Consider the following 22,852-nt stretch of genomic DNA (forward strand, 5'->3'; position numbering starts at 1 on the left):
TTCCATCATTTCCATTGAAGAAGAAATGGCACCACTTCAAGGTCAAGTAACTTGCCAAAGACCACACAGTAGAAGCTATGGTAGAAATCCTGGTTCACCAGACTCAGTGTGCTGTCTGCAAATTGTTTGCATGTCTGCATACCCAGTAGGTGGATGCTCCTTAAGGACAGCAACTATCTTTTTTTTTTTTGGAGTGAAATGGCACAGTCACTGCTCACTGCAGCCCTGACCTCCGAGGCTCAAATGATCCTCCCTCCTCAGCCTCTGGAGTAGCTGGGACTACAGGCACATGCCACCATGACCTGCTAATTTTTAGGCTTTTTGTAGAGACAGGAGTCACCTATCTTGCCCAGGCTAGTCTCAAACTCCTGGGCTCAAGCAATCCCCCAACCTCGGCCTTCCTAAAGTGCTGGGATTACAGACATGAGCCACTGCGTCTGGCCTCTTCATTTTACCGCAAACCCTGGTAGTATCTGGCCAGTATGGATGTAATGATAATTAAATTTATTCATTCATCGAATGAATACACTGGAATACGGTGTACAGTGGTACACTGGTTTGTACCACTGGGGACACAGCCATGAATAAGACAACTTCCTAGCGAGCAAAAATGCATCATTTTAGGTAGCAAAAGTTGACATCCATGAAAACAAAGGAGAGGGAATTAGGGAAGTGTCTGAGGCAAACCAAGTAAAGAAACAAGCAATAAGAGCAGGAGTGCCTTCCAGGATAAAGGCACAGTGAGCACGGTACAAAAATCTCTGAAAGAGAAGTCAGCTTTTTGGAAAAAAAGGAAGACAGGGTGGCCAGCATGGCTTGAGTAGACTGCTGAGTGACAATAAAGTTGCCAAAGCCAATTTGGCCCAATCCTATTAGAACTTGCAGGCCATTGTAAGAAATTTGCGTTTTATTCTGAAACAGCTTTCTGAGGATTTTTAGCAGACCTGTGATCTGACTTGGGCTGTAGGGAACAGCATGCACGAGTATTGGGGAGTGGACAGTATGGCCACTGATTATAAGGACTCTTCAATTTTGAATAAATCGCAGTGACAGGCACTGAAATGGACTGAGATCAGGATCGTATAAAAAATCATATTTTGGACATGTTAATTTTGGTATGCCTTTTATGGTATTATGGCCGGATGTGGTGCCTCATGCCTATAATCCCAGCACTTGGGGAGCCCGAGGCAGGCGGATCACTTGAGGTCAGGAGTTCGAGACAGCCTGGCCAATATGGTGAAACCCTGTCTCTACTAAAAATAAAAATTAGCAGCCAGGCACAGTGGCTCACGCCTGTAATCCCAGCACTTTGGGAGGCTGAGGCGGGTGGATCACCTGAGGTCAGGAGTTTAAGAGCAGCCTGGCCAACTTGGTGAAACCTTGTCTCTACTAAAAATACAAAAAATTAGCCGGGTGTGGTGGCGGGCACCTGTAGTCCCAGCTACTCGGGAGGCTGAGGCAGGAGAATGGCATGAACCCAGGAGGCGGAGCTTGCTGTGAGCCGAGATCGCGCCACTGCACTCCAGCTTGGGCGACAGAGCGAGACTCCGTCTCAAAAAAAAAAAATTAGCCAGGCATGGTGGCGGGTGCCGGTAATCCCAGCTACTCAGGAGGCCGAGATGGGAGAATTGCCTGTACCTGGGAGGGGGAGGTTGCAGTGAGCTGAGATCGCGCCACTTGAACTCCAGTCCGGGCGACAGAGCAAGACTCCGTCTCAAAAAAAAAAAATTAGCTGGGCATAGTGGCATGGTGGTAGGCCCTTGTAGTCCTAGTTACTCGGGAGGTTGAGGCAGAATTGCTTGAACCCGGGAGGCAGAGGTAACAATGAGCCGAGATCGCACTACTGCACTCCAGCCTGGGCGACAGAGGGAGGCTCTGTCTCATATAAATAAATAAAATAAATGGCATTATCAAGCGGGTATCTCAACAGGAGCCTAGCTCAGGGAGAAGTTTGAACTGGAGATTAAACACCTCAAACATAAAGATGACACTTAAAATCACGAGACTAGGGATTAAGTATAGGGAAGGCAACCAAGCACAAAAAAAGGCATACTACATCACTGCATGTTTAAAAGGACCCTTTAGAGACAAAAGTTAGTGAGGTAGGAGGACGACTAGTGTTGCTTAAAAGAACACGAGTGTGAGTCAACAGAGGGAATGATTGAGCCCAATCCTGCAGAGGTCTAATAAAATAAGGATTCAGAACTGATTGTTCAATTTGGCAAAAGGCAGGCTATGGCTAATCTTAAGAGCAGTCAAGTGGAGGAATAAAAGCCTACGGAGTAAGTAAACAAATGGACTGAATGATTGGCTAGATCCAAGTACAGTTGACCCTTGAACACAGGTTTACACTGCATGGATCCACTTATAGGCAGATTTTTCCACCTCTCCCATTGCTGGGACAGCAAGACCAACCCCCTCCCTATTTTTCAGCCTCAAAGATGCCCAGGCTGGAGTGCAGTGGTGTGATCGTGGCTCACAGCAGCCTCAACTTCCAAGGCTCAAGTGATCCTCCCACCTCAGCCTCATGGGTAGCTTGAAGCACACACCACCATACCTAGGGCTTTTTTAAAAAAAGTTTTTTAGAGATGAGGTCTCGCTATTGTTGTCCAGGCTGGTCTCGAATTCCTGGGCTCAAGCAATCCCCTTGCCTCGGCCTCCCAAAGTGTTGGAATTACAGGCATGATCTACCATGCCTGGCAGGTACATTTTTAAGAAGTAAAAAAATTATACTTGAATTTTTGCCTGTGCAAGGGGTCAGTGCCTCAACCCTCTCATTGTTCAAGGGCCAACTCCACTCCGACGACGTTCACTGGTTTGTTCATATTGGAAAGGAAATGTCAGCAAAAATCATCTTAGAAAATAAGTATTATGTGCTTTTATCATAGAATTGAAAAATCAAAAGGAGCCATGTAGAAGGCCCTTGAAAATTCTTAAGTTGCTGCACACACATAAAACTCTATTATCATGGATAGATCGTAGAGTCACTCACTCTACACTACCTTAGTGCAGTCCCTATAGAAGTTTCATCAAGCTTTTTTGCTTGTTACAAATCACTTTAAACCTGTAAAACACCTGTAAAAACAGCTCCTCATTGTTGAAGGTATATTTACTGTCCATGTCCTTTGAAAGATGTTTTTACCATCTTTATTTCAATAATTAACTGTGGTGAGTGCTGTAAAGGGAAAGTCTCAGCATGTGATTGGAACATTTAGAATACTGGTGGAAGAAGTCCACCAGGCAAAGGGAAGAGCACTGCAATCAGACAAACAGTGTCTGTGTCTTCCCTAAGGCAGAAGGAGCAGTGCGGTGGCTCGCACCTGTAATTCCAGCACTTTGGGAGGGCGAGGCGGGCAAATCACAAGGTCAGGAGTTCAAAACTAGCTTGGCCAAGATGGTGAAACCCCGTCTCTACTAAAAATATTTAAAAAATAGCTTGGCGTAGTGGCGGGCACTTATAATCCCAGCTACTCGGGAGGCTGGGGCAGGAGAATTGCTTGAACCCAGGAGGCAGAGCTTGCAGTGAGCTGAGATTGTGCCACTGCACTCCAGCCTGGGTGACAGAGCAAGACCTCATCCAAAAAAGAAAAAGAAAAAGAGAAATAAATTAAGATTGTAGGCATTTTCTTCCTTGTTTTGCTTCAACTGCCAGAACTTAAAATCAAACTATACATGTGTCGACCTGCTCAGCTTAGGTTTCTGGTGAACTTCTTTCATACGAATGTTGCTGTTTTACCTCACACTATGTTAACAACTCCAAGTTTCCCCAAATTTTTGTTCCACTTATCGTTTTAAATGCAAAACAGACTTGGTTGTAGATAGCCAAATATTATGTGCGCACGCGCACACACACGCACACACACACACAACCCCCCCCTACCCTGCCCCTGAGAGAGGGTGTTCCAGTCATTCCTTAGCCTTTGTTCACTTCCTAACATGCCAGGCTCCTTCTGCCTCAGGGAAGACACAGACACTGTTTGACTGCAATGCTGTTCCCTTTGCCTGGTGGACTTCTCCCACCAGTATTCTAAATGTTCCAATCACATGCTGATTCCCTTTATAGCACTCACCACAGTAATTATTGAAACAAAGATGGTAAAACCTTAATTTCATCACCTTTTCTTTCCCCTGCCCAACTCCCAACACACTAAAAGGTTTACATAGGCACTACTAAGTAAGTAAAAGTGAGTGGCAAAATTTTTAAATTTAGAAATTTATTCTGTTTAATCCACAAGCTTTATATAGCTTTAGTTTAAAAAAAAATCAAAAAAAAAAAAAATCAAAACAAAAACAGTGAAACCAAGACACTATTCCAAAGTCTGGGCCCTTCCAGCCTTCCAAATACAAGAGGCTCTGAAAGTTGTATATACCAATTGGAAGAACAAGACAAAAATATGAACAGAGCCATGACATTTCATTAAACAAATTGTATGTAACTGAAGGATCCTTTCTGGGACTAGCTCATTGCCTTTACAAAAGAAAAAAACAAAACAAAAAAAACAAAACCAGAAGAACAGAATGAGAGTCCAGTGTTCCAAATCAACTTGTTACACATCAATATAAACCCACAGTGTCCTGGCAAACAACATGCTTTCATTTTCTGTCTCATCCTAGAGCTCGAATCCTGATTCATTTCAGCAGAGACTCCACAGGCAACAGGAAAGATTGTGGCATTAAAATATTCATTTATACTTTTGTGGTAATTCAAAACAGTGGTCTTATTTCTGGGCAAGCTTACAGACCATACAAGGTCAGAAGCATAACTTAAATGGGAGCTAAGACTCAAATGAAAAAAATTAGAAGAAGAAAGAAAAACAAAAAGAAAATCAAAACCAAAAAAACAAACAAAAAAACCCCTCTGGGAATAGCCAGGGCATTTAAAGGAACCATAAAAATGCCAACAGTATTTAAACCCCCTTTTTTAAAAAGGGAATTTTTTTTGGCTTAAAATATTTCACTCAATGAATTATGTCAGCTGTCAATGAAAGAATGTCACTAATACACTGTGGACACCTTTTGCAATGTAAATCCATGCCCCCTTTTTTTACATGTTGAACTTCAACCTAGCAATTATTACAACAAATGTTATAGTCTAAAGCTCAAACACATTTTAGCAATTTTGAAATTGAACTGCGTACAAACCAAATAAAATTTACATCATAACAAACATTTCCCCCTAAGACTGTGGGGACACTTGGGCCTTCCTCATTGATCTCAGGGCCTTTTCACGCAGGTGCTTTTCTAAATCATCAAGGTTATCTTCAGCTTCACTTTCAGTCTCCTAAAAAAAACAGAATTTACACGGTTAAGTCTTGAGACCCTGGTGGGAAATGCCGAGTAAAGAGCAGAATCAAAGTGTGGGAGGGGAACATCACACACCGGGGACTGTTGTGGGGTGGGGGGGAGGGGGGAGGGATAGCATTAGGCAATATACCTAATGCTAAACGACGAGTTAATGGGTGCAGCACACCAACATGGCACATGTATACATATGTAACAAACCTGCACATTGTGCACATGTACCCTAAAACTTAAAGTATAATAATAACAAAATTAAAAAACAAACAAAAAAAAACCAACCTCACAGATCTTTTGAGTACTGAACTGTATGCAAATATAATGGCGGCCACTGTGGATAGTTAATATTTTAAATAAATAAGTCACCTTTATATAAAAAAAAAGTGTGGGGATCGCTGCACGACTGAATATACTAAAACGCAGGGAACCACAAACTTTAAACGGGTGAACTGTATGGTACGTGACTTTTATCTCAGAGTAACTGGCTAATTAGTAGAAAAAACAATTTTGCTACTTCTCAAAATAAAATGACTTTGCTATCTGTACGTAAACTGCAAGACAGCCATATACAGAGTTCATAAATACCTTCTTCGGCTCTGGCGCTGCCACTAGCTCTTCCTGTGCTAATGTGGTTGTGGCAGCTGCAATGGCTGCAGGGGTCACAGCAGCTGCAGCAGCTGCAGCCACAGCCTTTTCCTTCTTGTGTTTTTTGTGCTTCTTGTGCTTCTTATCCTTTTTGTGTTTCTTGTCCTTCTTTTTCTTCTTTTTCTTTCCACCTCCTTCCTGATCTGAATTCTAGGAAGAAAAAAAAACAACACCCAGCATTTATAATCAATCTGATTAATATTCTGTCCAACTGAACATTTTATTTCCTCAAATCCCCAATGGACAAATCTCAAGATTTCCGAAAGGCTTTGGAGGGTGTGAGTGGGGAAGGCCCAAGGCCAATTATCACCAAGAAAAGTATTCAAAAGTCAGGGGCTATCTCCAGGATGAGCTCAATTCCAGCTCCTGAACTATTTGACCTTAGACAAATTGTTGAACTCTGAGACCTTTTTACCTAAAATAAGTGTAATAATCCCTACCTGATAAAGCTCTTGTGAAAATTAAATGAGAATATCTGTAAAGCACCCATAATACTTCCCTAACATGTAGCAGACTTTTAATAAATGGTACCAGCCATTAGTCTAAACACACGCCTGTATGAATGCCATGTCTCTAGCTACCATCTGAGCTCTCCTATCTTTAGAGTGGGGATGACTGGTTCTTCCTCATGACACACATACCAAATTTATGCAAAAAGCAGGCTCCTATAATTTAATCCATAATATTTCAATTTCACACTTCTAAGCAATTACTTAAAATTCCTCACAAGTTAGCTTGCACAACTATTCAGTCAACCCAATTAAATATGGACATCTGAGGCCACAGCAGGAGGATCACTGGAGGCTAGGAGTTCAATATCAGCCTGGTCAACACAGAAAGACCCTGTCTCTACAAAAAGTTAAAAACAAACAAAAAACCAGCCAGGTGTAGCAGCATGTGCCTATAATCCCAGCTACTTGGGAGGCTGAGGCGAAGGGATCACCTGCGTCCAGGAAGGCTGCTGTGAGCTATGATCATCCCACTGCACTCAGCGTGGGTGACAGCATGAGACCCTGTCTCAAAAACAAACAAAAAACAGATGGGCATCTAACCACTGATTTTATGCAATACAGAAACCTGCCCAAGATCAGGTGTGTAACTCACAAATGGGAAAAAAAGTTTAAACACCAATATTTTAATGCCCCAATGATATTTTCTCTGCTCCAAAGTGACCATATACACATTTATAAAAGGGTGTCCAAAATAAGGCAGACACATACTCTTGGCGGTGATGGGCTCGGTGTTGGGCTTTTGGCCTTTTTGACCGGTACAGCTGGTGACCAGTTTGTAGACGGTGACTGAGACTGGACGGGGGATGGAGGTGCTGGGGGCTTTTTAGCTGCTGGCTCAGGAGATCCGGAGACAGATCGGGAGGATGAGACCCTCCTTACAGACTGTGGGCTTGGGGAAGCAGCCCTAGACAAAAAGGAAAAAACATTCAGCATTGAGAACAGACATCTCTTCACATGAGAAAACCACCAACTACACTGTACAACCAGGTTATGAATTTCAAATATACCACTTAGATTGCTGGTTGATTCAACTAACATATATCCAATTTACATTACCTATGTTTCCCAGAGGGTGGCTAAAGCCCCATAATCCTCTATCTATTCTGTTAATGATGCTTCTTATGTAAGATTAGTAATGTCAGTACCTTATATCACACACAAGAAATGTTCAATGTCTTACTCAAGTTTAGTTTTGGAAGCATACCCCTCAAAAACAAATTGATAACTGCTAAGAACCAAGTAAAAGCCTGTGGCATTTAACTTATACTGCAGAAACTATCCCAAAAAATGGAATAAGATCTGTAAATAGTACCTCAAGTTTGACTTAAAAGCTCATATTCATAACTTATTCCTTTTATATGGGGGTGGGGAGAAGCTTCCAAATATAAACAGCTATGTAAGTATTCCTAATGAAAAAGCATAAAATATTTTTACTTTTTTATCTTTTTAGGTTCCGGAGTCCTGGAGACTCTCCTAATGGGCCTAGTACTTGGAGACGGGGACTGCCTTCTTTGGGGTGATGACGACGCTCCTCTTCGAACGGGTGGAGGACTTGAGGAGGTCTGAGGAGCTCGAGGCCGTGGTGAGGGCGAATGCCGTTTGTTTGGTTGTGGTGATCGGGCCTCCCGGGTAGAGCGGCTTGGGGAAGACCCTTTCCTATGCTTGGATGATAATGAAGGTGAACGTCTCTTGGTGACTGGGGAGCTTCTTTGTTTGGGAGGTGGAGAATGGGAGACCCGCCGCTTTGGTGGTGGAGATGGTGATGCTCTTCGTTTAGGAGGGGGAGGAGGTGAAGCCGTTCTTCTCTTTGGAGGTGGAGAAGGTGAGTATCTCCTCTGTATTGGAGGAGAGTATCTTCTAGGAGAAGGTGAGCGCCGACGTGGGGGAGGAGAAGGAGTCCTAGGAAAAAGATACATAATTAAGCTGAAAGGCTCAACAAAATACAGAAACAGGATGAAAAGTAATCAGTAGGTTTGGCTATACTGTAGTTAGCACTAGGCAAAGGGAATATATTTATAAGTGAACATGCTATCTTTATATTCTCACTTAAATATCAATAAAACTTGTTTATCTCAGCTGACTGCAACACAGGACACTGTCTGCAGGACTAAGTACAAAAAAGAAAAAAAAGACATTTTGATTAACAAAAATTTGCAGTTTTCAGAAGATGTGAATTTGTCGAGTCTTTTAACATCTATACAAAATTAACGTTTTTTGAAAACAGAATCTTGCACTGTATTAACTGAACATCAGTTATTATATAATAACCAAGTAACTATATTAGCAAAACTCTATTATGGTCACCTTAGGAAGTCTGCACTTTAAAGAGGTCTCCTATGTGGTATCCTCTCTGAATGAGCATTTGGACACTGTATGAATAATTAAGAGTTCACTGCACAAGCCTTAAAGACACTTCTACTTCCCCTCAAAGAGACTGTTCCATTTTCTGTCTCAAAAGGCCACTTTTCAGGCCAAACTGCCTAATTTCCTCTTGGATATTGCAGACTTTTAGATCAAAGTAAATTCCTGCCCAGAGTTAGCTTTACAATAGGCCATATATTTTGGCAATGTGGTAGGGCACAATTTCATCACTGTATCTGGGTAATTACTTAGTAATTCTCAACTCCCATTTCCTCACCTGAAAAATGCAAACAATACCAACTATCAAGCAAGGTCGCTTTGAAGACTAGTAGTAAAGCATATAAAGCACCTAGCACTTTGCCTGGCACTTAACAGGCATTCAAGACTGGCAGCCAGGCTGGGCAGAGTTGGTCACACCTGTCATCCCAGCACTCTGGGAGGCTGAGGTGGATCACCTGAGGTCAGGAGTTTGAGACCAGCCTGGCCACCATGGTGAGACCTCATCTCTACAAAAAATACAAAAACTGGCTGGGTGTGGTGGCAGATGCCTGTAATCCCAGCTACTCGGGAGGCTGAGGCAGGAAAATCGCTTGAATCCAGGAGGCGGAGGTTACAGTGAGCTGAGATCGGCCACTGTACGCTAGCCTGGGTGACAGAGTGAGACTGTCTCAAAAAAAAAAAAAAAAAAAAAAAAAAAGAGTGGCAGCATGTCATTACATTGCTTGGCAACATATCCGAGCAATGACATTAAAACATTTTCCCCTAATTTTTACTTTAAAATAGTTGTAAAGAAGAGCTACAAAAATAGGAGATTTGCCACTTCACCATGCTAATATTTTATATAATCATAAGAAAATTAGCAAAACTGTAAAATGAACCTCAGTGATAACTTAGTAATACTAAAATAGCAAACAACCCAGTTTTCCACTAATGAATGTCCCTTTTCTGTTCCAGGACTTAATCAATGTTCCTTTTCTGCTCCAGGACCCTACATCTCTTTAGTTCTTGCCAATCTGTGACTGTTTCTGTCATTGTCTTTCATGACTGACACTTTTGAATACTGGTCAGGTATTCTGTAGAATGACTTTCAATTTGGGTTTGTCTGATTATTTCCTAATAATTAGGAAATAATCTGGTCTAATAATTAGACTGAGGTTTGGCATAATTGGTAAGCATACTACAGAGGTATCCAGGAAATACACGATGCCAATGTTTTATTGAGGATGTTATCTTTGATTATTTAGGTAAGAGATATCTGCCAGTATTCTCTAAATTTTCTCTTTACAATTACTAGTCAATACCATCTTTTAATGTATTAACATCTTTATGACAATACGTGATTCACCTGCTATAAAATCTACCTATTTACCCATTTAAGGTCCATTTAAAGTATACAATTAAATGATTTTAGTATATTCATATAGTTCTGTAGCTATTACCATCCCCATGTCCACCCCATCCTAATCTGTTTTCTATCTCTATAGATTTGTGTATTCTAGACTTTTCATATAGATGGAATCATACGTGTTCTTTTATGACTGGCTGAACAATGCTAGTCTGCTTACTCTAATAAGATATAATCATCAGAAAGATTCAGAGATCCTTTTGTAGTTCATAAGCATGATGATTGGGTTTTCACATGCACACATGAGCTGTGCCTCTCTCCAACCCTGTTATGAAGTGAGCACCATTACTCATCTGATGTTATCAGGGGCGGGGGGAGTTGGGGAGATGCTCCAGTTAGCATATTTGACAAAGTACCTTCGTCGTGGTGGTGGTGTGGGAGTCCTGCGCCGTCGAGGAGGGGGGGCGGGAGAAGGAGACCGTCGCCTTCTGGTGGGTGGTGGGGATGGACTTCTCCTCCGTCTACCACTAAACCAAGAAGAATTATAGTTAATTTTTTTTCTTTTTTTTTTTTGTGTATGATGGCGTCTCACTCTGTCGCCCAGGCTGGAGTGCAATGGCATGATCTCGGCTCACTGCAACCTCCGCCTCCCAGGTTCAAGCAATTCTCCCGCCTCAGCCTCCTGAGTAGTTGGGATTACAGGCACCTGTAATCATGCCTGGCTAATGTTTTAAAATATTTTTGTAGAGACGGAGTTTCACCATGTTGGCCAAGCTGGTCTTGAACTCCTGACCTCAGGTGATCCGCCTGCCTCAGCCTCCCAAAGTGCTGGGATTACAGGTGTGAGTTACCACGCCTGGCCTATATAGTTAACTTTGAGTCAGTGGCATTTATAGTTAAGTGACCCAGAAGACACGGTTTCAATTATCATTAACCCCAAGGGCAGCAATGGTTACTAAGTTTCAGAACAGTGTTTTTCAAACTACAGGTCAAGATCATCAGTCAAGACCCTGGGTGGCAGCATTAAAAAACTTAATAAAACCAGAGTGTTTTACTTGTGACAAGGGTAAATATCGTTTTGTGAAATTTTTCTTTTACTCTGGATCACAATACCGAACATTCTTGACATGACACAGAGTGAAAAAGTTCGGCAACAGCACATAAGAGCACTGCTTTTTATTGGGGATGCACATTAGAACCACCTGGGAAGCTTATGTGAGATTTATGCCTACCAGGGCTGGGCTAAGGTCCAGCCAGGTGTTTTTGGGAAAGGCTCTCCAGGTGATTCTAATTCCTTATTAGGAATCAACTGCTTTAGAGACTCTAATACAGAAATTCAAAAATGCCAATAGTCGCAAGTGGCTTAAGACCCAAGTCTGGACGTCTCTGCTCCAAGCTCTTAATTTTTTTTGCCCAGGACAGGACTCATGCTTCCTGTGAATCTGGAATTATGTGTTGTCTTGGTTCCCGTTAGAAACTAAGAAATCTCTGTTAACTGAACAGACAAAATCCTAAAAGTCACCACTAAATTTTTCAATTTAAATCTGCTTATGCTTTGTGGGGACTAAGACCTCACACTAAATACATATAAAATATTCAAAACCAGGCTCTATCTCCCCTTCTTTTCTTTTCTTTTTTTTTTTTTTTTTTGAGAGAGTCTCGCTCCGTTGCCCAGGCTGGAGTGCAGTGGCACGATCTGGGCTTACTGCAAGCTCTGCCTCCTGGATTCACGCCATTCTCCTGCCTCAGCCTCCCGAGTAGCTGGGACTACAGGTGCCCGCCACCACACCCAGCTAATCTTTTGTATTTTTAGTAGAGACGGGGTTTCACCGTGTTAGCCAGGATGGTCTTTATCTCCTGACCTCGTGAACCACCCGCCTTGGCCTCCCAAAGTGCTGGGATTACATGCGTGAGCCTCTTTTTTTTTTTTTTTTTTTGAGATGGAGTTTTGCTCTTGTTGCCCAGAGTGGAGTGCAATGGCACGATATCAGCTCACTGCAACCTCCACCTCCCAGATTCAAACGATTCTCCTGCCTGAGCCTCCCGAGTAGCTGGGACTACAGGCATGCGCCACTACGCCCGGCTAACTTTTTTGTATTTTTAGTACAGATGGGGTTCCGTCGTGTTGGCCAGGCTGGTCTCAAACGTCTGATCTCAGGTGATCCACCCAACTCAGCCTCCCAAAGTGCTGAGATTACAGGCATGAGCCACCGTACCCGGCCTCTATCTCCCCTTCTAAAATACGACACTGAAGCATAATTCCAAATAATCCTTCCTCCATCTCTAAATCCTAGGAACCTGATGGCAATTTCTAATGGCATTAAACTTGAAGCTGCTGGTATATAACTTAAAATACTTTCTAAATGACGAGAAACAAAACAAAAACATCCTGGAGTAGAGCAATAAACATTAGTGTTGATTTTACTCCTGTGAGGAATCTCTTTCCAGAACAGAAAGTAGTGCCATAATTTGGTGGGGGGGTGGGGAAGGAAGGGGAGATGAAAGAGAAGAAATTGCACCACTAATCTAACTCTGTAAAGCAATTGTTTAGTTGCTGTGCTAGCAACTTCACAAAAGCCAGAGATAATTATAGCTGGGAAAGGAATGCTTTAGCAGCCAAACTAATCTTTTTTAGGTTTTTATCTTTTATTATCATGGAGCAGTTTCCTCCACAGTGTAAATACCCCGTGCTTTGCTCCATCACAAACACTGCTCACTGGTTCCTTTCCAAGAAAACACTCTTATTGATGAGATTACCTAAAACAACACAGCTTCAAAAACTGAGCTACAAAAAGGACAGTGGGATAGCTTCAGCAAGGATAAATACTTCAAAATTCAGTGGCAGCTAAGGCCCCAAAAGCAGAAAGCTGGTTAAGACAGACTAGTGTAATGTCAAATGTATAGGTCTAAGATCCAACTTTGTCACTTTGCGGCCCTAAGAAACTACCCCATCAGGGCCGCTATCTTCTCACTTATGAGAGTAAGGCCTGAATTAGGGATTTGGCTCTAAAATTTTACAGTTTTATGGTCACAGTGACACTAATAATCAAAAGTTCCAATAAAGATATGCAGGTCGGGCCCAGTGGCTCATGCCTGTAATCCCAACACTTTGGGAGGCCGAGGCGGGTGGATCACCTGACGTCAGGAGTTTGAGACCATCCTGGCCAACATGGTGAAATCCCTTCTCTACTAAAAATACAAAAATTAGCCGGGCATGGTGGCATGTGCCTGTAGTCCCAGCTACTCAGGAGGCTGAGGCAGGAGAATCGTTTGAACCTACAAAGCAGAAGTTGCAGTGAGTCGAGGTCGCACCAATGCACCCCAGCCTGGGTGATAGAGCCAGACTCCATCTCAACAACAACAACAACAAAAAAAAAAAAAAAAAAAAAAAGAGATATGCAACCCACCTTTCTAGTACTGGAAAGACTGAACAGGGCCAAAGCCTTCCATTCGCTTTTATTTATTATTATTATTATTATTTTTATTATTTTTGAGAAGGAATTTAGCTCTGTTGCCAGGCTGGAGTACAGTGGCGTGATCTCAGCTCATTGCAACCTCCGCCTCCTGGGTTCAAGCGATTCTCCTGCCTCAGCCTTCCGAGTAGCTGGGATTATAGGCACGCGCCAACACTCCCAGCTAATTTTTGTATTTTTAGTAGAAATGGGGTTTCACCATGTTGGCCAGGATGGTCTTGATCTCCTGACCTCGTGATCCTCTCACTTTTAATATTTCTAAAGTTTCTCCCTAGTTTTTCTTGCCCTCCCTAATGTCACCACAAATACAAAGTCCCTCCCCCCAAATCTAAGGAGCAATAATCCTATCTCTGGAAGAGTATCCAGATACTGTTAAAAATCTGCGTGCCGCTTGATATAAGTTGATGCAAATTATCACAAAAGAGCACAACCAGATATTAAAAATCTAAGTTCAAATAAGGGTCTAAACCAAATAGCTCATGTATAATTCTCTCTATCATTAATCTAATGTGTTAAAAAAAATACTCAAACCAAAACAACTTAGGATCTGCATATCCACAGCCACAGCCACCATATATTTAAGAATGAGATGAGGTCACCTAAATAGGAAATTAAGTCACTAAAATTTTTGACATGTAACCCTAATTTACAAAGTAGTGTCTAACCAACCTTTTAGTCACTGGCGATTGCCATCGCTTTCCCATCTGCATCCTGAGAGCAGTGGAGAAAAACAAATGTCAAGAATTCCATTCACTAAATTATTTACTTGGATGGATTAAGTACCATTAATGGAGACATTTTTAAATATTCAAAGATGTTCAGGAGTTACTGCTATAATAGTTTGGTTTATTTTTCTAATCATGCACACATATATGACATGGTGGTTTAAAATTTACCAATTCTAAATTAAATATTAATAACCACCAATAAAGCAAAAACAAAACGAAAACCCTAAAAAGCAAACAAAAATCCAACCATATCCCAATACTTGAAGGAGTTAACCAAATTCTCAAATGATCCCAAGTTATCAAATTTCATCACAATTACAGAATATCAGTGAACATCACTGAAGCAAAGATGTTACCGAGGGGAAGTCTCTTTTTGGCGCTTTCGTGGTGATGGAGAAGCACTCCGGGAAGGGGAATGTCTCCGCCGCCTGCCAACCTCACCATTCTTCACATGGGATCTCTTGGGTCGTTCATCTTCTGAGGAGGAGGAGGAGCCAGAGTCTATAATTACAAAATTAAAAAAATATTACATTAGGTTTGTGCTTGAATCTGTCCAAGTTTTCCGAAATCTAGGTGGATGGAGTGTTCACTAGGGTAAGCAAGCATGTATACAGGCCATCAGTTCTGAACAGAATCATTATCAATATATGATCAATGATTTCAAAGCCAAGCATATTCATTATTTAAATAAGACATAGAAATCATTTCCACAGTGTAATCCAATCAAGATGGCACACTCTAAGAAGTTTGGGCTGGGCACAGTGGCTCACCCCTGTAACCCCAGCACTTGGGAGGCCAAGGCAGAAAGACCGCTTGCACCTCTTGAGTAGCTGGGATTACAGGTCTGCACCATCATGCCTAACTAATCTTTGTATTTTTAGTTGAGACAAGGTTTTGCCATATTGGCCAGGCTGGTCTCGAACTCCTGACCTCAAGTGATCCATCTACCTCAGCCTCCCAAAGTGTTGGGATTACAGGTGTAAGCCACCATACCCAGCCTGGTATATTCTTACAATAAAAAATGCAAATAGCAAAATAATAGGGTAGATTATTATTATTATTATTTTTTGTGGAAACAAAGCCTTGCTCTGTTGCCCAGGCGCCCAGGCTCCCAGGCTGGAGTGCAGTGGCGCGATCTCAGCTCACTCACTGCAACCTCTGCCTCCTGGGTTCAAGGGATTCTCCTGCCTGGGCCTCCCAAGTAACTGGGATTACAGGTTGCGCCACTATGCCTGGTTAATTTTTGTATTTTTTGTAGAGATGGGGTTTCGCCCTATTGGCCAGGATGGTCTTGAACTCCTGATCTCGGCCTGCTCACCTCGGCCTCCCAAAGTGCTGGGACTACAGGTGTGAGCCACTGCGCCCAGTCTAGATTTTTAATAGGGAAAGATGTTCTAAATATACTGTTAAGTTAAAAAGGGAGGCAACATATCTACAGTTTGAGCTTCTGTGGGGTTTTTTCTTTTCCTTTTTCTATATGCACAGAAAATTTCTGAATAAAAGCTTTAGGAGGTTGGAAAAAGAATGATACTTTTCCAATTTTATACTTCTGTTTTCTGTTTCACTATTGTATCCTAGGGACCTATTACTTTTATAACAATGTAACAGAAAATTAAATTTTGCAAAAGGACTTAAAACCAAAAAAAGAAACAATCCTGCCTCCTCAGACAGATTTCTATGTAGGCAAGTAAGTACTCATGCTGCACACATAGATGTTTATATACCAAGTATTTTTTATTAGGAAATACAGGTAGAAAAAAAACTTTTATCACCATCCATACCAGATGAAGACTGCTGGTTTTGTCGTCTGTACTGGCGTCTCTGCTGCACAGAATCTGCTGCAGCCATTTTGCCACCTTTATCTTCTTCTGAAAGATGGATGCATTTAGAAAGTGTTTCTTTAGTTAAGCATATAGAAAATTTGCAATTTGAATAGGAAAATAGTCTCTCAAACCTTCATTTGGTTGGATCAAAAATACAACTACTATATTTTTTTAAAAAAAGAGTTTAAAATGCCAATTCACAGGCTGATTTAGACTATCTTCACCAAATATAATAAAATTTATTTAGGCATTTATTACAGGTCAGGCTGGTGCCAAGCATTTTACAAGCAGATACAGTTAACTGTCAAAAACCTCTACTGTCCCTATTTCGGAGATGAAAGAAGAAAGGCTCAGATAAGTTAATTAAAACAGAAACAGTTAAATTCTGGAATGCGGGATTCCACCCAAGTCTGTCTGCCTTCAGAGTCTTAGCTCTTACCCTATACTTAATCTTCAATCAGAAGGGGATGACCAAATGTGCAAAAAATCAAAATCAGCTTTAAGAAAAACAAAAACAAACAAACCAAAATCACAAAAAAACAACAAACTTACCCGATTCAGATAACTCTACTTTTCTAGGCTTCGGTGCTGGTGAAGGGGATTCTCTTTTCTCAGTACCTTTATGTTTTGTCACTAAAAAAGAATAAGAGTGGAAAAAAGCTTATGTACAAAAAAAGGTCTATACAAGATGCCTTTAATTTTTAAAAATTTATTATTATTTTTAAATAAAGATGGGGTCTCACTATATTAGTCAGGCTAGTCTTGAACTCCTGACCTCAAGCAATCCTCCTGCCTGAGCCTCCCAAAGTGTTGGGATTACAGGCTTACAAGCCACTGCGTCCAGCCAAGATGCCTTCCTGCTGTTACAAAAATGGGTGTGACTACTCTCAAAAAGAATTTATGAAGAATTAAAAAATTCCTGTAAGACCTTGTTGTCATATCTGAACATACATTATCTGAAGTGAGGCAAGAATTTTTAAATGTTTAATGAAAAGCCTCAAAAAGTTCTACAATGATTTTCAAATCTTGAGATTCTCCCAAGAAAACCAACAGTTAAAGGAAATTGGGAGCTGCTACTGAGTAGAACAAGCTCAGTAAAGTAAACCTCTGTGTGCTACATGAGCTCCACAATCTAAAATACACACCCTCCACACCCACACTCACTCCCTCACACTCAACTTCAGAGACTTCATCAACATGAAAGCTTTTAAACAACCACAATAGGTGGGTTCAGAAAAGTAAAAGATGATAAATGATCAAGAAATAAGATCTCATGAAACTTTCACAAAGATATTTGGTCTAGAAAAGAAGAATGGCTGCCCAACAGGCTAAAGGTTCTTTATGTAGAGCATAATCTTCACAATAGCACAGGGGATTTAAACTACCCATGGAAAAAAGCAGACTGCCACAAATAGTAAAAATTATTAAATACAAAGACAAGTATTCTTTCCAAAGAGCTAGAAAGAAAAAAAGGCATTTCTATACCTAAAGTAGTAGGAGAGCAGTGGGTATCCTATGGATTATCCAATTGTCTTTTACCAATGACATAGAAATATGGTAACTACCTTTTGTAAGCCTGCTGTATTAGACATACTATTAACACAGTTAGTAGTATCACATCCCTTTCTCCCTGTTCCATTTCACAAGAGAGGAAACCTGAGGCTTAAAAAGAAGCAACTTCACCTCAGTCACAAAGACAATTTAAGTGAGCTAAGATGTGAATCCAAGAATCTATTTTTAGGCCATGGGTTTTAATCTGAACAACTAACTCTGCTTATAGTATCTATCCATTGCTACAACTAAAATCATAAGTATATTCACATATAAACATATATATACCATAAATTAACCTAAAACACCACTTGAGAACATCCCAATAAGAAATAAACCTACAGACAATTTGATCCTCTCAGGATCCTGATACCTGTTTTGTGTGATTAAAGCAATTGCCATGGAATGTTTGACTCAGAATACAGATACATCTCTTTTAACAGACACTCACATTCAGAATTCTGTAATGGTTTATTCCAAGGGGCAGTAAATTAGAGAACCAGTGATCTAACACAGTAATCGCATCTTTGCTAAAGAAGTCAAAATGAAGAATTTACCAGTATGCCTTTTCAATGAACAGACTTTTCCCTTTCTCTCTCTTTTTTTTTTTTTTGAGACGGAGTTTCGCTCTTGTTGCCTAGGCTGGAGTGCAATGGCACGATCTCGGCTCACTGCAACCTCCGCCTCCCGGGTTCAAGGGATTCTCCTGCCTCAGCCACCTGAGTAGCTGGGATTACAGGCATGCGCCAACCACGCCCGGCTAATTTTGTATTTTTAGTAGAGACGGGGTTTCTCCATGTTGGTCACGCGGGTCTTGAACTCCCAACCTCAGGTGATCCGCCCACCTCTGCCTCCCAAAGTGCTGGGATTACAGGCGTGAGCCACCGCGCCGAGCGACTTTTCTTAAAATTTCTACGTAATAAGCCATTTGGACAAATCACTGGATTGGGTAAAGAATGGCTATCACTCAATTAGATATCAGGAATCATGACAGTGCAAATAGCAAACTATACTTAATACTTATATTTTAACAAATTCAAAGAAATAAAAATATTTTAAAATTGTTAACTATTTGAGGCTCTTTTTCTAAGCCCATATTCCTATTTTTAAGTGTTACTTAATCCTCAATTTCTGCAAAGATATTATGGGCACGTAGTTAAAAAGTGCATGTCCAAGTTACCACCTTAGAGAACTGGGTTCCCAAGCTTGCTTTGGAAGCTGATTGTTTGGATACATTTTCCCCTAAGAAACATTAAAAATGTGGTTATGCTTACAAGATAGTTGGCAAAAGCCTACTCATTATATAATACAAGTGAATTGTAACATTATTTACATTTTCCCCCAGTGGAAATACACATCTGGAGTTGCATCCTGATTCAATTTCTCACTAATTACTTAGCTAAAGTAGTCTTTATTAATACATTTGTATTAGCTGGGTGTGGTGGCATGTGCCTGTAATCCCAGCTACTCGTGAGGCTGAGGCAGGAGAATTGCTTGAACCTGGGAGGCAGAGGTTGCAGTGAGCCGAGATTGCACCATTGCACTCCAGCCTGGGCGACAGAGCGAGACTCCGTCTCCAAAAAAAAAAAAAAAAAAAATTTATGCCATCAAACAACTATCATTTATATACTCCTACTCTGGTTTAATACAATTGAATCACAGCATTATTAATATTATAACAGCACTTCAGATTTCTATTTTTCTAGATGAGACTTTACACCATTTACTTTATGTTAATGTTGTTTTAAGTATTCAAGGGACAAAATCATTCTAGCATGAAGTCAGAAATCGTAGAAGGCAACTTTAAAACCAGAATTTTAAATTTACTCCAACAGTCCTATTAATTATTAATCTTAGACCTGCCCAAAAGATCACTTATAAAGATAAGTTACTCTGTGACCAACAATAGTAAAATAACCATTTAAGTGTCTAGATAGCACAATGTATGTGGCCAAGCTAATCTAAATAAATCAAAATTACCACACCGTCACCACCAGTATTGATCATGTTAACATACTTCGCTGACTGTGCCACTGATTTCAAGCACTATTTTATGTACTAAGATAATGCCAATTTATGAAATGTCAATAATTACAAATGTTTCCCCTAAGATCCCTTCAGATGACTGTATACTGTATTCCAAATAATTAACCTATAAGTTCCCCAAAACACTTTTCCTGCCTCCCTCCCACTCCATTTGCCCACTATCAAGAGCAGAGCCCTAAAGCCCTGATTAGTGGCCACTACGGAAAATATTAACTGTAATATCTATTACATTTCAATGATGTTACTGTTCTAAGCAGCAGAAACTCCAAAGTAATTTCTGAAATCATACTAACAGATAGAGAAGCTAAGGAATTTCAACCCTGCCCTCCATTTCTCACCTTTAGCAATCAAAGAATTATTCTGGGGTAGGAAAGTTGGGAAAAGTATTCACTATTTAACTGGGAATGACAACTCAAGTTTTATTCCTAGTTGGTTGACCTTGACCAAGTCAACTAACCTGAAAATCTGTTTCTTGATGACAATTGTTAAGGTCTTTTCTAGCTCTGAAATTTCATCACAGAGGGCTGGGATCAGTTTAATATAAAAGGTTGTCTGGGCCGGGTGTGGTGGCTCACACTTGTAATCCCAGGGGTTGGAGGCTGCAGTGAGCTATGACTGGGCCACTGCACTCCAGCCCGGGTGACAGAGTGAGATGCTGGCTCTATTTAGGGGGGTGGTGGGGAGAGGTTATTTCCAAGTAGGTCAAACCAATATTCAGCTCCAGTGGTCACAGGGGAGACTGACTACACTGCCTGTAGTGCCTCTCTTTGGGTAGGTTGTTTGAACACGGAAGCCCTGTCCCAAAACCCACAGAAATACTTATTTTCACCATGGCTTACTTCTTTCCTATGTACATATCCACTCTGTCTTGTTTGCAAAAAGTATACGCCAAAACACAAGAAATTAGCATCTGTGCAGATGCTTTTTAAAAGGTACCTAATAATTCTTAACAATCAACCTATTTTAACAAGGATTGGTCCCTCTGTTCAGGTACTTTTGCAACTCTTAGGCTATATGATATAAATAGAAAAAAATCACTTGATGTGTTTTTGCAAAGTAACAGGTAAAAAACGCTTGTTTTTTTTCCCTGGAGAGCTTTGTGGCTCCAGACAAAGAATAAATATTCAGAAGTACAAACTTTACAGGAAAAGACAAAATAGGCCAGGGCCATGGCCATCAGATTTGGACATGGTAACTGAAAATGGACTGAAATTTTCCCAATGCTGAAAAGCAGTATGGTACATGAGGTTATGAAAACAGTGATCCCGAAGCCCCTCTCTCAAACTGAGGACTGAACCTGGAACAGTTACAGGCTTCTCTACTTTCAGTAGCTGCGTCTCTAAGGGGCCAACAAAAGTGGCCATGTCTTATTTAATGAATCTATCACTACAATAAAAATGTCACAATTCAGAAAACATTACTTTTTACAGACTATCATAATCTGCTGGTCACCCTTTCACTCTGTCAGCTTATCTATGCCTCATTGTCACAGATACAAAAAAGGAAAGCAAAATTTGCCTTTCTAGGTATCACCACATTGCAGCCTTGGGGAGTGGGGAGATAAGGCAACAGGGTGAATAATTAGCAATGCTGGTCTCACCAAGCTCATTAAAATGTATAACGAAAATTTTGCCCATCCCCATTTCTTTGTTTCTAACCTGAAATTTTTTCTCTCTCTTAAGAGTCAGGATCTCGCTATGGGGCTGAGGCCAGCCTTGAACTTCTGGGATCAAGTGATCTTCCTGCCTTAGCCTTCTGAGTAGCTGGGACCACAGGCTCATGCCACCACACCTGGCTCTAACCTGAAATTTTCAATATGATCATAATAACCCCAGTGTGTGTTAACCTACAGATTGCTCCTTAAAACTCAATTGCTTTAGCAGCTTTTAAGATCCTCCCCATCCCTTACTACTCACCTTTTAGGCTGTATATCATTCCAGCCCTAAGCTCCAGAGAGCCTGGTTCAAATGGACACTACAGTTTTTTCCATGCGTATTTAATGCTCACAGAACAAACCCCAATAGACCACAACCTTCACTCAGACTAACACAGCATTCTACTTGCCTGGCAGGATCACAGATCATAAATTCCTCAGAAATCAATCTGCAGAATAAAGCAAGGACAACACTCAGAAGAACCCTGCCTAGAACCTAAATTAAAAAAACAAATCAGCTTTTAAGAGGACACCACGTCTTTTGCTTGGGAGCGCAATGCGACCAAGAAAGAACTAAAAGAGAATATGAAGTCCTCTTATTTAAGATATCAAACCAAAAATCTTCAGGAGAAAAAAAAGTTAACTGGTCTCATAGTAATAAAATGATTCCTTATCATGCCAACGCAAACTTTGATATGTTACCCCAACTCAAACAGCCCACGGCTGGTAAAAGATTTCTCCACCTGCGCAATGCCAGAGGGCATTGCTAAAAACAAAACCCTTTTACACATAAAAAAGCCCCAAGATTTTAAAGCAGGAAAGAGGTAGGCTTATAAGTAAACCTACAGAGTATCAGATACAAATATTATCTAGCTATTTCATACTTTGAGAGTGAGCAGGGGGCAATAACTGACTATGCTTTGTAGCCAAAGAAAGAGAGAACATGTTTCATATGTGTTTGATTTTTACCTTTACCTGATGTTCTCCCTGGAGACACAGAAACACGACTTTTTCTTGTACGGTTTGACTGCTGGGGTGTAGGGGAATGCCGAGTTTTGGGTGGTGGAGTTGCAGGAGGTGATGGCCTGTGCCTTCGCCTTGGAGGACTTGCTGAAGGAGATAACCTACGAGTTTTCCGAGGGGGGCTGGATGTCCTCTTGGGAGGCTTCTTTGGTGGTGACCGTGAACGAGATGAAGAGGATGATGAGCTACTCCCAGACAAGGATGCCGACGAACGTCTTCTTCTGTGGAATAAAGTATTCATATTCACTAATTGCACACTTATAAAGAACGGCCTTACAGGTATGAACAGTTTACACAAAAATACAGCTATTTTAATCCGACTTTTGAGTTTATGTAGCTAAGCACATAAATGAGTCCAAAAGAATGGGGGAAAAAACCATAACCTAGGCCAGG

At 41.0% G+C, this 22,852-nt stretch overlaps 1 protein-coding gene and 1 non-coding gene across 19 annotated transcripts in view; one reads left to right on the top strand and one right to left on the bottom strand.

Annotated features, from left to right (window-relative positions):
- Positions 1–4,197: 4,197 nt before the first annotated feature.
- SRRM1 (serine and arginine repetitive matrix 1) overlaps positions 4,198–22,852 on the bottom strand; it is a 30,182-nt gene continuing 11,527 nt past the window's right edge. For 4 of the 18 annotated variants that reach the window (XM_031011990.3, XM_031011973.3, XM_055388086.2 and 1 more), the window contains 10 exons: positions 22,406–22,680; positions 16,738–16,818; positions 16,144–16,230; positions 14,719–14,863; positions 14,304–14,345; positions 10,578–10,688; positions 7,890–8,354; positions 7,164–7,359; positions 5,884–6,093; positions 4,198–5,281 (listed from right to left, as the gene is read on the bottom strand). In XM_031011990.3, the coding sequence (XP_030867850.1) occupies positions 5,177–5,281; positions 5,884–6,093; positions 7,164–7,359; positions 7,890–8,354; positions 10,578–10,688; positions 14,304–14,345; positions 14,719–14,863; positions 16,144–16,230; positions 16,738–16,818; positions 22,406–22,680 (1,717 nt within the window). In that variant the 3' untranslated portion in view covers positions 4,198–5,176. The remainder of the gene's footprint in view (positions 5,282–5,883; positions 6,094–7,163; positions 7,360–7,889; positions 8,355–10,577; positions 10,689–14,303; positions 14,346–14,718; positions 14,864–16,143; positions 16,231–16,737; positions 16,819–22,405; positions 22,681–22,852) is intronic. The other 14 variants (XM_031012003.3, XM_031011976.3, XM_031012000.3 and 11 more) reach the window with 7 other exon arrangements.
- LOC115932427 (small nucleolar RNA U13) lies at positions 10,416–10,520 on the top strand. Its single transcript, XR_004068712.1, has one exon. It is a non-coding gene; the product is annotated as a small nucleolar RNA U13 (small nucleolar RNA).

The sequence above is a fragment of the Gorilla gorilla genome, chromosome 1 (genome assembly GCF_029281585.2).
Source record: "Gorilla gorilla gorilla isolate KB3781 chromosome 1, NHGRI_mGorGor1-v2.1_pri, whole genome shotgun sequence".
Lineage (NCBI taxonomy): Eukaryota > Metazoa > Chordata > Mammalia > Primates > Hominidae > Gorilla > Gorilla gorilla.